The sequence below is a fragment of the Brachyistius frenatus genome, unplaced genomic scaffold, assembly GCF_029030835.1.
Source record: "Brachyistius frenatus isolate BFR_SWC_R1_liver_20210118 unplaced genomic scaffold, ASM2903083v1 Contig_143, whole genome shotgun sequence".
NCBI lineage: Eukaryota > Metazoa > Chordata > Actinopteri > Embiotocidae > Brachyistius > Brachyistius frenatus.
The window spans coordinates 811,550-829,262 of record NW_027210742.1 but is presented as its reverse complement, the minus strand read 5'-3'; the positions used below and the strand labels follow the sequence as shown (position 1 = coordinate 829,262).

The 17,713-nt window shown below is 45.9% G+C and overlaps 1 protein-coding gene across 1 annotated transcript; it reads left to right on the top strand.

The window, feature by feature from the left end:
- The first annotated feature begins 237 nt into the window (after window positions 1-237).
- On the top strand, window positions 238-16,743 carry tfap2d (transcription factor AP-2 delta (activating enhancer binding protein 2 delta)). Its single transcript, XM_069715482.1, has 8 exons — window positions 238-312; window positions 1,142-1,660; window positions 5,089-5,149; window positions 11,145-11,310; window positions 12,953-13,071; window positions 13,194-13,335; window positions 14,440-14,553; window positions 16,246-16,743. Exons 1-8 carry the CDS (start codon window positions 274-276, stop codon window positions 16,460-16,462), a joined length of 1,377 nt encoding a protein of 458 aa, XP_069571583.1. The 5' UTR covers window positions 238-273; the 3' UTR covers window positions 16,463-16,743.
- The last annotated feature ends 970 nt before the right edge of the window (window positions 16,744-17,713 follow it).

Sequence of the window (17,713 nt, the reverse complement as noted above, 5' to 3'; positions counted from 1 at the left end):
TACGACATCAGCCGAGAAATACCCTGCAAGTACAAAATCCGTGAGCCAGCCCCGTCCGTGCAGAGGGGAGACGCTCGCGTTCCGCCAGCTTTCCACCGTTACCGAGAGCGCGCGAGGGGGGACTTTTCCATTTCTCTCGCTTTTTGGGGATTTTAAGGCTTTTTTTTTTTTTTTTTTGGTATTATTATTATTATTATTATTATTCGATCGGGCCAGAGAGGAGAGAGAGGGAAAAAAAAAAAAAAAACCACGGGTTACTTTGGAGAAAGCACAATGTCAGCGACCTTCCCCGGACTTGTCCACGACGCAGAGGTAGGCGAATTTATTTGACTTAAAACAGCCTTTTAATTTACGAAATTACAGGAAGTGTTTCGGAGGAGAAACATTGCTCGTTTTAAAACGGAGAAGCATTTCGAGGTCTGCTCTCGGGAAGTCTGGATTATTACTGTATCGCACGGATATTTAAAAAAAAAATATATATATATATATAGATATAGTCTAATGCACAAAAGGAGAAATGAGTCGTGCGTCTCACTGGGGCTGCCGGTAAAAAAAAATAAAAAATAAATAAAAAAACGGGGCTTTTTTTTTAATTTAATGTGTGGAAGCAAATGAGGCTCGTGAGTGAACCGGTAACGGTGTGTGATTAGAACATTTTTAGGGCGGAACACTCTCCGCCGTGTCTCACTCTGCTCACCTCCCATCCGCTATTATGAGCGAGAGAGCTGGGACAGTAAATTTGCCAGCAGCTCGGTAGTAATAATAATAATAATAATAATAATAATAATATATAACAGCACGCCTTTTAAAACGCTGCGAGCAGAGTGACAGGCACGCCAAAGGGAGGAGGAAGGAAAAAAAAAAAAAAAATACCGATGGCTCCTGTTGCCGCGCGTTCGTTCCCCTCCCGGGCGTGTGGAAATGACATCTCCTTCAGGTGGTTTAAAGTGGGAAGGGAAAAAAGAAAAAAAAAAAACCGCTTTGAGAGTGTGAGTTGTGCTTTTTGGAGTGTGTTTGGGAGGCAGCGAGAGGAGACACCGGCTGATGCTAAATGACACGGCTCATATATATATATATATATATATATATATATTTTTTTTTTTTTTTTTTTTTTTTCCCCCGTCTCTTTATTATCTTGTAGATACGTCACGACGGATCAAACAGCTATCGGCTCATGCAGCTCGGGTGTCTGGAGTCCGTGGCCAACTCCTCGGTCGCCTACTCCTCCTCCTCCCCGCTCACCTACCCGGCGCCGGCGGGGACGGAGTTCGCCTCGCCCTACTTCTCGGCCAACCACCAGTACACGCCCCTCCACCACCAGTCCTTCCACTACGAGTTCCAGCACTCCCACCCGGCCGTGGCCCCGGAGGCCTACGGGCTCAACTCGCTGCACTCGGGCCAGTACTACCAGCAGCTCCACCACGGGGAGCCCGCCGACTTCATCAACCTGCACAACGCGCGCTCCGCCCTCAAGTCCTCGTGCCTGGACGAGCAGCAGCGGCGCGAGCTGGGCTGCCTCGACGCTTACCGGCGCCATGACCTGTCGCTGATGACGTCACACGGCTCACAGGCCTACGGCGTCGGCATGCACCACCCGGACCAGAGGCTGCTGCCGGCCGGCGGCCTGGGCCTCCCTACGACCGCGGCCGACGACCTGCAGGTACCGGCGGCCTCCATCTCTTTTTCCTTTCCGCCGCTCACATTCACAGTCGTTCTCCTCGAGGCCCCGAGATCTTACCGAAGCGCCTTCTTCTTTTTTGGGGGGGTTTTTCTATCCCTCGGCTTCTCTTCTCTGGTTTGTTAACTCTGCGCCGTAAGATGTGATTTAGTACAATAGAGCGCAACAGCCTCTCGTAGCTGCCACAAGACCCAGTGCCCCAGTCTCCCTGCCCCACTGGCCTACTATTGAACCCCCCCCCTCCTCCTCCTCCTCCTCCTCTCTCTCCTCCTCCCGCTTTCTTGTAGCAGCCACACAGCAATCCCCCCCCCCCCAAAAAAAAAAAAATATATATTGAACAGAAAGACAGCGCCAGATGTCTGTCTGTCTGTCTGTCTGTCTGTCTGCTTCATCTGTCTGTTGTCTCGGACAATCACAAAGCTGTACTGGCCAGTAGATTGTCTCCATCTCTGTCCTACTTTGGAGGAAGGGGGGGGGGGGGGGGTGGTGGGAGGTGGGAGGAGGAGAGGAGAGGAGGAGGGGGGTAAATAATATTGGTTATCGTCTTGACATAATGTTGCTGCCAAAAGCAAACGTGAGCGAACAACAGGCTAAAGTAAATGTCAAGTCTGCACGGCCCCGCGCCTCTGAAAGGCAGGCCCGTTTCTAAAGGTTAATTGACTGGCAGTCTATACGACGCTATTGTGAAATCCGCCCTTTTATTTATTTATTTCCCCCCCCCCCCAGAAACGCACGTGACCCATATTTTACATAATTCTTTTTCGATGTAAAGAAATGGTCGCGATGAAAACGGATTCGCACGGTCCTCGAGCGCGTGCGTGTGTGTGCGCGCGCGTGCGCGCGTGCGTCCGGCTGTCTGCCGAGGCGAAGAAAAGCCGCTGGTTTTGCTCTATTCTCCGGTAAAGGGCGGATTAACGGATCGGGGTTCAGGGCACAATGGGCAGCTCGAGCGCCATAAAGCACCGTAGTTTATCCAATTACCGACTTAACGTCAATCAACTTTGTTACTTATGCAGCGACATCTGAGCTCGTTAAAACGCGGCCGCACTTCAACACGACTTAAACACGGCGACGCGTCATTTCGGTCACGTTCACTATTTACCAAGCAAACGCGTCTCGATCATGTCTCGCTTTTCTTTTTTTCTCCCCCCCCCCCATCGGCGTGTTTAAGTCGCACGACGCTGCCGCAGACCAAACAGCGAATGCCTTTTTCGATGTTAAATAACGACAACGCGAATTGTTGTGCTATTTTAAAGAGTATAAATAATAATATCCAAACAGTAATTAGAATTTGTATCCGATCTGAATGAAATATAGTTTAAGTTATTGATTTTTTTTTTTTTTATTTTTTTTTACATTATTTAAAGGGTGTGGCAATAAGGCGCGACGATGTGTAGGGCTATTCTAAATCAAATCAAATTGTGCCTTGATATAGCAGCGAGTTTAGGGGAATAATAATTATGCCTGCATTACATTTGATTATTTTTTTTTTATTATTGTTCTGTTACCATTGACTATTTTTTTTGGGGAAATTTCTGCATGTAATTTAATAAGTTTGAATTCACGATAATGACAATAATAGGCTTTTTTTTTTTTGTTGTTGTTGTCCTGTATATTTGTTCCGATATATACCGAATATAATAGGGTAGCCTGAGGTCCGGTCGCGTTCGTTTCACGTGTCCAACCTATAGGCACGGCTCTCATGGTAAATATGAGATTTATTTTAAGCTTGTGGGACATAAAAGAGCGCAGGGGTTTTTTTTTTTTTTTTTGACCCTCTGTTGAGGAAAAGAATAGAAAGCGGCTCGCGAACCTGAGCTTGCGCGAGACGGACGTATGAACGGAACAGATGCGCCTCTGCGGTCTCGTGCGGCCCCCGGTCGCATCTTTGAGCGCGTTAAAGAGATTTTCACGCCGAACAAAAGCAGCTGCCGCACCTTTCCCCCCGTCACTAAGCTAATTCATGCAAGACCTCTGCGTTTTGTATATTGATTTTATAATCACTTTAGCTTCGGAATAGAAGAAAAGAAACGGAGCGGGAGCTTGGTTAAGAAAGAGCTGCAACACGCTCCTGGTTTTTTTGGGTTTTTTTTTTTTTTCCCAAGTTTATTTTAATCGGGGGGGGGGGGGGGCTTTCTGCGTGGGCAAGGCCTCGAGGCTTGCGTTTTTTTTTTTTTTTTTTTTTTCCTGAATAAAAAGCGCGTGTTCTCTTTTTTTCTCCATGACATTGTTGATAGCACGCGGAATCTGATCTGGACCAAAAATGGCGGCGGTAACAGGTTTCCATACGTGCAAGCGTATATGTTTGTTGCGTACGGGGGATCTCTTCTCCCCCCCCCCCCCTCCCTTCCCTCCCTCCTTCCCCAACAGGTTGGCGGCTGCAACACAATTCTGGACACTTCAGCTCATTTCTCAGTCTGGATGAGTTGCGCCGTCCTCGGTTTATAGCCCGAAGCCTTTCAAATTAAGCTCGTTTCTGGGGGGGGGGGGGGGGGGGGGGGGGGGGGCGTGAGCTGCATCCGTTATTTCACCGTGCCCTCGATTTTTACTCAAAGCCCGCTAAGTGATGTACACTTTCTAACAAACAAACAAAAAAAAAAGGCTTCCGCCGCCAGAAAATTGCTCAAACGGGGCGTTTCAGCAGGTTTAGGTCTCTTTTTTTGTTTGTTTGTTTGTTTGTTTGTTTTGTTTTTGAACTCCCTTCTTACTGCTGAACTTTACGAAGCTTTAAGGATGGAGATGTGCTGGTTTCCAAACCTGTGGGTTAGGGGACTCAAAAGAGGTTGCGAGATCAACCTGAGGGGGGCCGTGACGTGTTTTCACGAAAGAAAGCAACAAAAAAACAAAAAAATAGGCACTTTTTTTTTTTTTTTTAATTGAATTGACTTATATTGAATTGAACCCGTGGCACCGGGTCACGAGGGTATATCGCAGTGCTATTTTAACGTTGGGATTTTGGTCTGCTTACGTGGAAACGAAGGAACTTAATAGTGTTGAGTTTTAAGCCCAAAAACAGCACAATTACGATCATGTAATCGCAGTCGTCTAAAAGTTTGCTTTACCGTGAAATGCTCCTTTAATTGTACGGGATTCGTTTTGTTTTTGTTTTGTTTTGTTTGTTTTTAATGCACGTGCGAGTGTGTGCTAATAGGTTTAAGGGGAATCAACAACCTTGGATGTTCCTGAAGAATGACAGGAGGGGAAAAAAAAAAAACACCAAAAAATAAAATAAAAACATACCAAACGTTATTCATTTCTGCTGCATCTGAAAAAAAAAAAACACAAAAAACAACAACAACAACAACAACAACAAACCTGGCAGCAGGTAAACCGCTGCAGCATGTGTACAAAATGTAGGTGAAGCGATTTCACCTCCCTGCTCGTGCTAATGAGTGCGTGTGTCTCCGCAGGGCTCCGTGGAAGCGCAGTGTGGGCTCGTGCTGAACGGCCAAGGGGGCGTCATCCGGAGAGGTAAGGGGCCCCCATCCCATCCCATCCCCATCCCCTCCATTTATATTCTCTTGTTGTTGTACCGGAGGCCGTGAACGCTCACGGCTCGACGCGACAAGACAGCGAGCAGACAGACAAACAGGCGGAACACTCCTCTCTTGTCTGCTGTCAACATGTTACAGCGGGTACGCCCCCCCCCCCCCCCCAGTTTTTCCTCATCCTATTTAAACGCCGACGCGCAACCGTTACGCGCGCGCAGAGGCAAAGCGCTCCCGCAGTCTGCGGCGGACTGTCACTCACCGCCTACCTTGTCAAAGCTCTGGCACCGGGTTCTGTTGAAGACCGTTTAGACTGCCAACGAAAGTCATCAGTTAATAGGCATCTCGCGTGATGTCATCGGCCTGAAATAATAACCCCGCACTTAAAATTGTTTATTTGACTTTCTTTTTTTTTTTTTTTTACAAGCGGACGTCCGCGCCACACAGTAAATGACCGGTTGTAGAAGTCAAAAGGGGAGGTCATAGTTTGAAAAAAAGTGTTGACTGACGGGCTTTGCCTTTGTTTTTCACGACACGAGCGCGCTATTTGATCGTCACGTTTATATGTCACGCAGTATCATTTATTCGTCGTAATTCACAAGCGTTGGTGTTGATGAATTTATCTCTCCTGTAGAAAAAAAAAAGAAAGAAAGGAAGGATGTGGTGGGCGATTATAAAATATATATATATATATATATATACAGCCTATTATTATAAAAAAAAAACTAAAAAAAAACAGGAATATTGTCAAATTTATTTGGTATTAATTAAACAAACTAATTTAAAGGTCTATAATGCTTCCTGTAAATGCATTGTTTTTTCCCCCCCAGTTTATTAAATTACCCTGTATGGTGTCCAAACAGATAAAACACTAAATTATATAATTTCTTGAAAACTAATCAGGATATAATAATTATTTCGTTGCTCTCAGTATTATTATTATTATTATCATTTTGTGTGTGTGTGTGGGGGGGGTAGCCCAAAGTAAACCACAAGAATAATTATGAGGCCTATTTCGACACTGCAGTAATTGTTGTTTGTCTGGACGTGTGTGTGTGTGTGTGTGTGTGTGTGTGTGCGTGTGTGCGTGTGTGTGTTTAATCCAGAGTTAGTCCCAGTGTTTAAAACGTGCTTGGTGAAGGCGGCTCAGGTCGACTCTTCGGGGGTGGGGTGAGGTGGGTGAGGTGGGTGAGTGGGTGGGGGTGGGGGGTGGATGTGGCCTCGGCCTGCATCACCCCCGTAAAGCGCACCAGCCAACTTCCTCACGAGTAGGGTTTTTTTGTTTTTTTAAAAAAACACGCTGTGGATCTTGCTTTTGCTCCATCAAAGCGCGACTCTGTTTTCCAGTGGAGGAGAGGAGGCCCGCGTGTAATTTTCCACAGCGACAGGAAAGGCTGCGTCTCGGGTTTAATTTTTTTTTTTTTTTTTTCCATCAGCTCTGCCTAGGTGTTTTGGGGCTTTTCTCTCGGATTGACGCGGGAATCCCTTCGCCATCACTTTCGGTTAATGGTGCGCCGTATTTGGCCCTGAGCTCCAGCCGCCGCAACCATCACAACCAATAATCTTTGCTTTACCTCCCGCTCCCGTATCGATAGCTTCTCTCGCCTCGGGCGGACGCTTTGATATGCTAATGCCGAGCGGGGCCCGGGATTCAGCCGAGATCATATTAATGTTGTTCTTTCTGACTGCGGCTTTTGGGCGGCATGAATATTCACGTAACCTTTTTCAAAAGAAAAAAAAAAAATCACTCAAGAAATGCGGATCCTACTTAGGAGGAGTCGTCTGTGTTTTTAATCACCCTGCCATCCCCTTTTTTTTTTTTCCAGTTCAGCTCCGGCAGCAGCCTCTTGACAGATCGAGCTGATCTGTCAGAGGCGCGCCCCCGCTACTACAGCCCAGTGCACGCACGTCTCTCTTTTCTGTCAAGACGTTGGCGGGCTCTTTTGGAGCCTATAAACATTGTTGTTAAAATATGAGGAGTATGGCATTTGGCCCTTGTCTCTTTTTCTTTTAATTTTCGTGGCAAACTCGTAAAAGGCGCTTGATTCCGCGTGTGATCCCGCCCGCCGCTCGCGCCGCAGCCCGAGGCTACTCTCCGTTGCTTAAATACCGTTATCGCCTCTGGGCCCGCGCGCTCCACTGACTGCACTACCGGCAATAGCTCTTTTCGATTGCCCTTGGCAACATAAAATACAAACTACTTTGAATCAAAACATTTTTAGGGGAATTAATATGATGTGAACCCGCGGCTTTCGGAGACGCGCGCCCTGTCAGAGCGCGTGAGTCTGACAGACAGGTTTGCCCGGTTTGTGTCACGTATAGGCTAGACACAGCCGGACTTCACGCGTGCACGCACGCACACGCACGCACACACACGCACACACACACACACTCAGGGTTAACCAATAGTATCAATCGATTCCCTCGGCCTGCTATCGTCCGTTGTTTTTTTTTTGACAGCCTGAGTGAAACACAAGTCCCATACAGGCTCGTCCAAAGCGGAGCCCGCTGGTGTACAACAGGCTTTTGTTTCCACGCCATTAGGATGTGAGAGTTGTGCTGTGGGCGTCACGAGTCGCCGTCCACGGTGCTGAAATGAAAAGGTGCCCGCCGCTGTCCACGGTGCTGAAATGAAAAGGTGCCCGCCGCTGTCCACGGTGCTGAAATGAAAAGGTGCCCGCCGCTGTCCACGGTGCTGAAATGAAAAGGTGCCCGCCGCTGTCCACGGTGCTGAACCCTGGAACGACACCCTTTTTTTTTGGTTTTTTTTTTTTGGTTTGGTTTTTTTGCATCAGGTCTAACTGCCTTCCTGTGGCCAGAAAATGAAGCACATTTCTGCTGATTGTGAATAATAGATCCATGAGTGAAAAAAAAAAAAAAAAAAAAAAAATTATATATATATATATAGGTTACAGCTGGTCATATAGAAAAGCTTAGTTGGTGGCCAAATTGTCCACAATGCCCCCCCACCCCGAAAAAAAATAAATTGGCGTGTGCAGCCAATCCTTGCCTCCAGCATTGTTCTATTCGGCCTAAATGGCATCCTTTTTCTTCATTTCATCATATCCAGCACGGCTTAATAACAAAGCGACACACCCTGCTGTTAGATTTGATAATGAGGCAGATGAATAATAGAATATAGCCTACAGTACATCAGACAGAAACCTTGCGTTTCAGCTGCTTGGGACGTTAGTTCAAGTGAAAGTTTAATAACAATAGGCCTACTCGGAGCATTCGATATATTCCAGGAGGATCCGGCAACACCGATTCAGATGCAATTAATAATGTGAAAGAGCCTTCACTATCACAACCGCAATCATTAAATCACACATTCATGAGCCTCGAGTACACAATGAAATCAAGTCGGTGGTTGCATGGCGGAAGGTGATTAAAAGGTTTTGTTTTCCCCCTCCTGGGAAAAACAGCAAGCAGCTCTTACATCCAGACAAATATTGAGCTGGAACAGAAATATAAATATATGTACATAGTAAAAAAAAAACTAAAAAAAACGACATGTAATATTTAACTCGTGAAAAGGAGTCTGGTGAAGTGCTGGGGGAAACACATTGATTATGCCAGTGGTGATTGAAGACACTTGATCAGTAGGCTTCACGGTGTGAGTGTGCATTTGCTCTCACAATCATAGAGGGATTAATTTGAGATTAGAATAATGTTTGAACATGTGCTATGTTTACAGTTAGAGTAAAAGAGTTTACGAAGGCTGAAAGAGCTTCAATGATGTTAATCCCCTTTTTTTGTTTCCGGTTTACATGTGTTTCCGACTTCACATTGAGCCTTTAAAAAAAACAAACCAAAAAAAAAAACAGTTTATTGGGAAAATGTACTGATAACATCTCATGAACGTTATACGGTTCAAAACAGGCTGCATCTTTTATGTATATTGGGCTCGGAGGCAGTTAGAGACAATATGAAAGCACGAAATCAAAAAAAAAAAAAAAAAGGAATTTACCGTCAAAACACGGGTGGAAAAGCTTCGAAGCACTTTTCTTCCACATCAACTTCCCACTTGATCGATTCACTGTGAATCATTACATGCTTCTGCAGACTGGCTGCGCTCAAACGTTATTGCACCAATAAATTGGGCAGGAGATTTCCTGATTGATCTGCTCTCAGCCACGTCAGTTGATTTCTATTCTTTGTCTCATGTCCTGATATGCGTGATTCTTTGAAACGAGAAGCCGGGAGACTTCGTGTGTCCGTGCGTGCGCGTGTGTGTGTGTGTGTGTGTGTGCGTGCGCGTGTGTGTGTGTGTGTGTACACAGCTGAAACCACCCTCGACGAACAAAAGTGCAAAACCGACTCGGTGTTTTGCACACGTGTCCCTGAGCGTTTCACTGGAGCTTCATCTGCTGGAACTTTTTCCACAGAAAGACACATCCTGTGTTTTTTGTTTTGTTTTGTTTTTTTTCCTACAAAAAGCAGTCGTTTCAAACGCGAGTCAATCCGATACTCGAGATCACTGATGGACACAGAGTTGGGGTTCGAGGAGAAATGTATTCTTTATTTTTTTTTTTTCTTTTCAGACCAAAATCTTCATGCATTTTTTTGAGTCAAGGTTTCTCAGTCAAGGTCTAAATGGATTTTTATTGGATACATTCAGTATAAACCTGAAAGCTTCTACACCGACAGCACCGAAAAGGGCTCCTTGCTGCTCTCGTGATGAAAAAAAAAAAAAAAAATTCAGCAGCCTCTCGTTCTCTCTCTCTCAGTAATCACTGCAGGGCTGCGACTAACGATTATTTACCGCGATCAGTTAATCTGTTGATCATTTTCTCGTGTAATCGTTTGGTCTTTGAAATGTCCGAAAGTGGTGACAAATTCCTTCGGTGTTTCCTGAAGCCCAAGATGCAGCCTGAGATGTCGACCAACGGTGCACAACCAAAAGATATTCAGTTCATTGTAATGGAAGACTAAAGGAACCCCAAAATATTCACATTTAAGAAGCTGTAATCAGCTTTAAAAAAAATTTCTTTGAAAAAAGAGAGACGATTATCAAAATAGTTATTGATTAATTTCCTATCAATCAGTAATCGATTAACTGACTAATTGATGCAGCTCTAATTTATTGCAAAATGAAGTAAGCCTCTAAGTATCACCCCAAAATCACAGCTCCAAGATACTTTTCAAAGCCTCTATTTTTATCATTATTTTATTTTTTTTAAATCAGAAGCTACAAAGCAAACAAACATTTGTATTGTTTGTGCCGCACCAACGACGGCAGTTAGAGCGTTGACAGACAGACGGTTGGTGCGATGCTCTTGTGCTTGCATGGTTAAGCCACAGCAAATGAAGATCTCGGTTGTTCAATTAGCCTTGTGTGGGTGTTGTGGGTATGAAACGTATGAAAACACGAATTAAAACCCAACAATAAACGTACCCCAACTGTTTGTTCAAACCCGATCGAGCGTTTGCGTACTAACGATCAGCAGCTCCGCGTACTGTTAAAATAAAGTATCACCGGGTCCAAAAAAAAAAAAAAAATCCGCTCTGTTGCTGTTTTGCAGTGACGGAAGTTCACTTGATTCCACAATGAGAGTTCTGGTGATGAACTCCCTGGTCAGCCAAAACACACAATGGAGTTTGTCAAACAGAAAGAAGAGCAGCCGCATATCAGCCTTCAAACAAAGCAACAAAAGTAGGAACGTGTCAGTTCCAGTTCCATAAAAAAAAAAAAAAAAAAAAACCTCCAGAACTCTCGCTTTATGCTGCACCGGCGGTTCGCGGCCACATTTTCCGTCGGCCGAGTTTGTGACCAGCTAAAAAGTCGTCTCGAAGAAGCCCGACACGGAGTTTTAAACTCTACGAGGACCGCGCAGCCTCAACTCTGCTCTTCCGCCGGTGGCGGTCGGACGGCAAAACTCATTTGGGTCGACTTTGTTTTTTTCTCCCCCCGGCGGCGCGTCCGGGCGTCCGCGTTAAAACCTCGGCGTGATTTGTGTCCTGTGTTTTGTGCGCAGGGGGAACGTGTGTGGTGAATCCTACAGATCTGTTCTGCTCGGTACCGGGCCGCCTGTCGCTGCTCAGCTCCACCTCCAAGTACAAAGTCACCATCGCCGAGGTGAAAAGAAGACTGTCCCCTCCAGAGTGCCTCAACGCCTCCCTACTGGGCGGCATACTGCGCAGGTCAGCATACAACACACACACACACACACACACACACACACACACACACACACACACACACACACACACACACACACACACACACACACACACACACACACACAACCCTTAATCTCATTTTATTGCAGCATTATGGCTCTATACGCTTTCATTTCATCTCGTTGTTACAGAGAAACTCTCTGACAAGAGTTTTTAACAGTTTTGAAGAATCATTTTGCAGCAGCAGCAACAGCAACAACAACAATCGCTTCTCATTCGGGCCCCAAAACATCCTCTAGATAAATCGTGACTCCGCGGTGACCAACCGGCCGGCGCCTCAATGAGTTCACGGCTTCGGCCGTACCGTTCGTCGAAGACCCTCCACGGAGCGCTCGGAGACACAGATCTCAAAAGCAGAGAGTCCTTTTTAACAGCACGTGAAAATAAAAGTGTGACGGCAGAGGGAAGGAAAAAGTATCAGGAGCACCCGGCGGTGTACCAAACCACACAAAATATAGGATTTCCTAACGTTAATCAACGGCTCGTTGCCGCCCAGATTGCCTTCGACGGTCCAAAAGTTTCTGCTATTTCGTCCGCCGGCATTCGCACACCCTTCCGAGAACATGTAATAGTATTGAAGTGGGGGAGGCGAGCGCGGAAAAGGGGAAAGTGTGAATCTGGCCGGCGGAGCGTCGGCGAGCGCCGTCTGAGACTCCGTAGCCCTCGGATGAAACGTTTGGAGATAGAGCGGCGGCCACGAAAGACTGTTGTAGGCGAACGAGGGGCCGGGGCTGCACGCGCCGCCGCGAGCCAGAGGGAGGCGAGGCCAGGCCAAAGCACGCCGGGATCAGAGGAACCAGAGGAAAGCAAGAGTTGCCAGCGCTGTATTATTGATGAGGTGGAGCGAAGAGAAAGGGAGGAGAGGAGGGAGGGGGGGGGGAGAAATGGGAGGGGGGGCGCAGAGAATATGGCCGGTCCTGCAAGATGAGGCCTCAACCAAATGAAATGAATGTCGCAAACAGAGACGTTGATCTCTATCTGGAGGAAATCACGTTACAGAAATGATCGTTAACAGATGAGAATCTGTAGTGTGGTTGTTGTTGTTGTTGTTGTTGTTTTTTTTTACCGCGTAATGTTTTTAAATGTTGGTCTGCACACAATCAGTTTTTTTTTTTTTTTTTTTTTTATTTTTTTTACCAAAAATAAAAGTCTTCAGTGAAAGCGCAGGGTCCAGAAAACAACTCGTAAGCTTTACAGCGCAGGAAGGAGCAGCGTGGACGTTGCAGGGATTTGGCGTAAAAGATTAAGCAACGAAAGGAAGCAAAGTTCCTCTGCTTTTCAAAATAAAACACCTCACTGTGGGTACAAAAAGAGATGTAAAAAAAAAAAAAAAAAAAAAAAAAAAAAAAGGCAAATTTAAAGGGTTCATTTCTACGTTCAAGGACAGAATATCTAATACATAGAGATGTTTTAATTACTCCCATTTTGTGCCTAATTTGACGAACTACTCCTCCATTCTTACGTGCAAGATTTCGTTATTAAACACGAGTTCAGGCGATTTATTTGTGGGGTGTTTCGGTTGAGTTTCTATGTGATATTCTTTTGGCGTCGGATGATGCAGGATATGTGATTCAAAGTCGTTTGCTCCATTTCCCCCCCCCAGAGCGAAGTCCAAGAATGGAGGCCGGTGTCTTCGTGAGAAATTAGACCGCCTAGGCCTCAACCTGCCGGCAGGACGGAGGAAAGCTGCCAACGTCACGCTGCTCACCTCCCTGGTGGAAGGTAGGCGACGGTTATTCAGGAGCACGCCCTGTTTCTCCACTCGCCATCCCCGTTCTCGTGTTCATATTTAATCTCCTAAGCGCTCGTCTCGGGGTTTCTGCCCTTCCCGCGTTTGTGCGCAGGTGAGGCGCTCCACCTGGCGAGGGACTTCGGCTACACCTGCGAGACAGAGTTTCCCAGCAAGGCGGTGGGGGAACATTTGGCGAGGCAGCACAGCGAGCCGAAAGAAACCAGCGCACGCAAGAAGATGGTTCTGGCTACAAAGTAAGAATACAAACACACACACACACACACACACACACACGCATATATAAACACAAAAATATAACGAAAACAGACGAGCTGAAACTTTTGCAGCTGCTTGGTAAGACTCAGGCACTTTTATTTTGAAATTTTACTTCAATCTTTTTTTGAATTTCTTGGGTAATCAGGTCGAGAAACGGGACCGATCAGGTCAGAAGTGCCAGATTTAATTTAGTGTCTATAAATCTACAAGTTGAGATGAAAATCACAATTGATCGAGGTGCAACAAGGCAGGGATTCTTTTTTATTTATTTTTTTATTTCTAGATTCAGTTTCTTTCAATTTAGCTTTTGCTTCATTTATGTTCGCATTTCCAGCTACTAGCTGTTTTCTCGAGGAAATTCTTTGATTAAAAAAAAAAGAGCTTTTACCCTTAAATAACAAGATTAGTGTTTTTAAAGATATTAAGTTCAAGAAAGGTTTTGTGTATGAAAACATCAACGTTCTGCTCAATGGGGGGGAAAAAAGATAAATTGTGATCAACTTAACTCCAAACAACACATAATTGAACACGTTGCATGTTATAAATGCAGATAGTCATGCTACAAGGCTTTTGCATATCCCACTCTATTATTGTAAATTCTAACATGTACTATTGTGCTGAAGGAAAACGGCTCCCACTCTTCTCCAGATAAGCTGATTTTCTTTTTTTTTTTTTTTTTTTTCCCAATAAATGCAGCCCAAACACTTGATGAAAATCCAAACAGACAGCCTGGGCAAATGTTGAAAAGCAACTTCAACTCTCCATCTCCAGATTTATTATTTTTTTTTTTTCCCCTATCATGTTGTCAAAGTGTTTTTCTTGTTTTTTTTGTTTTTTTAATAACGCACCACGATGAACCGGTCTCTCTCCCGCGTGTGGTTTTCCTTCAGTTGTTCGCAGGGAGGAAATGTCTTGAGTGCACTTGCGGGGGTGTTCGTCCAAAATGATGAGGATGGGTGCGAGAGGGAGAGAGAAGAGGGGGGTGGGGTGGGGGTGAAAGAAATAAAAAATAATGTCGACGGTTGTGTTCGGAGACAGATGGTAAACCCTCAAGTCCCTCCCTCCTTCTGTCTGTCTGTCAGGCAAATCTGTAAGGAGTTCCAGGACTTGTTGAGCCAAGACCGTTCTCCTCTGGGCTCCTCCAGACCGACCCCCATCCTGGACCTGGACATCCAGAGACACCTCACACACTTCAGGTGAGCAAACGCCCGGCGCGGAGAAGAAGTCTCGCCCGTCTCGAAGAAGTCTCGAAGTCCTTCTTTTTAAACGCCTAAAAAGCGCCCGAGCGACGACGTTTTTTTTGTTTCCCCCCCCCTCGCGGAGCCTCCGCTTGTACGTTTCGACCCCCTTTTTGCCACTTTGGAAAAAGATGCAGCTGCGCAGTTTGATTGTCGGCACGGACGACAAGAGGAGGAGAGAGCGGCGCCTCGTTCGCGCAAATGTCACACCCGTGGCGCGCCATCGCCGTTCGCGGGAGGTTTTACGAGTTCTCCCAAAAAAAAAAAAAAAAAAGGGGGAGACGCGCGATGTAGACGGCACACGGGCAAACAGACGAGATGCGAGCCGAGGAGAATAAACGCGGCGACAGATTGAACAGCGGCATCCTTCTGGCAGCGTCGGGGTCCCGGGCTGAGACGAGAGCGGGCGTTTAGCGGCGGAGGAACCGGCCCGGTGATGTTGCGGGGCAGAAAAATAAACTGTACAATACTCTAAAAGTTCCTCTTAAAACCTTCTTTTTTTTTTTTTTTTACAACAATTTATCTTTCTATTGTTGTTTGCGGAGCTGTAAAATGATTACGATTGGAACGTTTGACTTTGTTTGATTGTGAAGTAAACTTTTATGATTTATAATATGTAGAAATAAAAAATTTAAATAAAAGAAAAAAAAAAATCGAATTAGAGGAGGAATTCTGTTTCGTTTAGGCCAAACTTGCTCAATTTAGTTTTGGAAATGTTAAATAGAAGAGAAGTTGACCATCTGAATACCCACGTGGGATTTTGAGGACTCAACCAGCTCCTGTGTGCGTTGCAGCAGTATTATTCTATGACGTATCGAGAGAGCAGTTAAAGATTGTTTATATATATTTCGCGGGATAATTGTTCAGTCTATAAAATTCTAAAAAAAAAAAAAGTGGTGAAAAATGTCCATCACGCGTTGCTAGAGCCCGAAGCAATTTCCTAAAATGTCCAGTTTGCTCCACCAAGACACCGAAACCGAAAGATATTTAGTTCACGAAGAAGAAAAAAAAGAAGCAAATCTGCTCAACAACTTTTGGCATTTTTGCCTCAAAACCGATTTAAACAATCACCGATTACAGACACATTTGCCGATTTCTCCGTCAACTGCTTGATGAAGCTCTAATCTGTACGTCGCGTTTAAAGTCAGACAATGGTCAGACCTGCAATTTGCTGAAACGTCCTTTTAAACAGTCCGAAACCGAAAAGGATTTCGTTCAAAAATGGCATTAGATAAAGAAAAGAGGTGACTCTTCACAGCTGAGACGACGGAGAGGAGGGATATTTGGCGTCGCCGGCTCAAAAGTGATTCAAACGGTCATCGAATGCAGAAATATTTGCTGATTTCTCGAGCACCTGCTTGATGAAGCTCTAATCTGTGCAAGTCAGACAGTAATCAGGCCAAGAATGTCCTAAAACAGATTCCATGCTTCCCCCGTTTACTGTTGTGGAAGCAGCTTTCAGACCGTCGCTGAAAGGCTTCTCTGACAGGCTGAAGGAACTCTTTCAGGAGGAAGGTGTGACGAGAACCCGCGTCACCTGGAGCTCTCCGTGTCAGACGGACTCGTCACCGATCCGTTGACCTTTATCTTCCTTTCGGTTTCCCGTCGCGCGTTTCTGACGACTCTGTCCCCGTCTCCTCTCCCCGACAGTCTGATCACCCACGGCTTCGGCACGCCGGCGGTCTGCGCGGCTCTCAGCACCTTCCAGACGGTCCTGAGCGAGATGCTCAACTACCTGGACAAAAACTCGAGCGGCAAAACGGGCGGACCGACCGACCAACAGATCAACAACAGCTCGGAAAAGTCGCAGCTCCGGAAAACAGCCGAGCCCCAGAGCAAAGATGGGAAAACAGAAAAGACTGAGTAGCCCCCCACCCGCCTGGTCCCCGTGCCTTGGAGCGCTGCATTTAGGAGTGTGTGTGTGTGTGTGTGTGTGTGTGTGTGTGTGTGTGTGTGTGTGTGTGTGTGCGTGCGCACCCTCAACGAGGATTTGTTAATTCCCACACCGCAGCGCTTCTTTGGGACAATTCATATTTATTGTTATTTATTTATTTTATGTTGAAATGTAACACGGACTGATCCGTCCCAAACAAGACATCCCGGTGTGTGTGAGAATAACACTTCCTGTGTGTGTGTGTGCGTGTGCGTGTGCGTGTGCGTGTCGACAAGGAGGGAGGGAGCCCTGCCACTGAGACGGCCGTGACTCATTAGAGACTTTTATTGGTTTATTTATTAATTGTGAAAAACAGGAAGTAAACATCACAGCTTTCCAGGACCGGGTAGGGGGGGGGGGGGGGGGGAGGGAGGGAAGGAGAGGGAGGGGGAGAGGGGGGGGGAGATAAATCGCCAACACAACAACACAAACTACACACACAAATTAAATGGGGGGGGGGGGGAGGGTTGGATCCATTTGATCTCAATCCAGTCAATTCAGATGTGGATTATTTCTGAAAAAAAAAAAACACAGACTGAAAACTCCTCTGAAGTTTCATTTTATCAGTTTTGTATTAAATTATTAAGATAAATCTCTGACGTCAACCAGAAAAGTTCCAGTTCTGCTTCGAAATCCTGGTAACTTCACTTTTTCAGACATTTTTTGAACAAATCAAAAATTGTACATAACGCTGACCCACAAAACACAAACACACACACACGCACGCACACACACACACACACAGTACCTGCAGGAGACATTTTTTTTTACACAATCAGTGCCATAGCAACCTGTGTGTTTACCACGATGACCATGGCAGAGAGGAACAGACTGATGTAAACCACTGCCTGGGGTAGGCTACACTGTGGTGAGAGTGTGTGTGTGTGTGTGTGTGTGTGTGTGTGTGTGTGTGTGTGTGTGTGTGTGTGTGTGTGTGTGTGTGTGTGTGTGTGTGAAAGAGAGAGAGAGAGAGAGAAAAGGGTCCAACTCAGCCATTTTGTAAAAGGTGACTTTGCCGTTGCTGTCGTTCCTCTTCCCTGTGCATGTCTATCTTTGTATACACACCCCCCCCCCTCCTCCCCCGCCCTCCCCAACCCCGTCCCCTCCTCAGATCGCAAGTTTAGCCGACACGAGCTCTCGGACTCGCCCATGAACATTTGTAAAGATATATATAAATATTTAAAT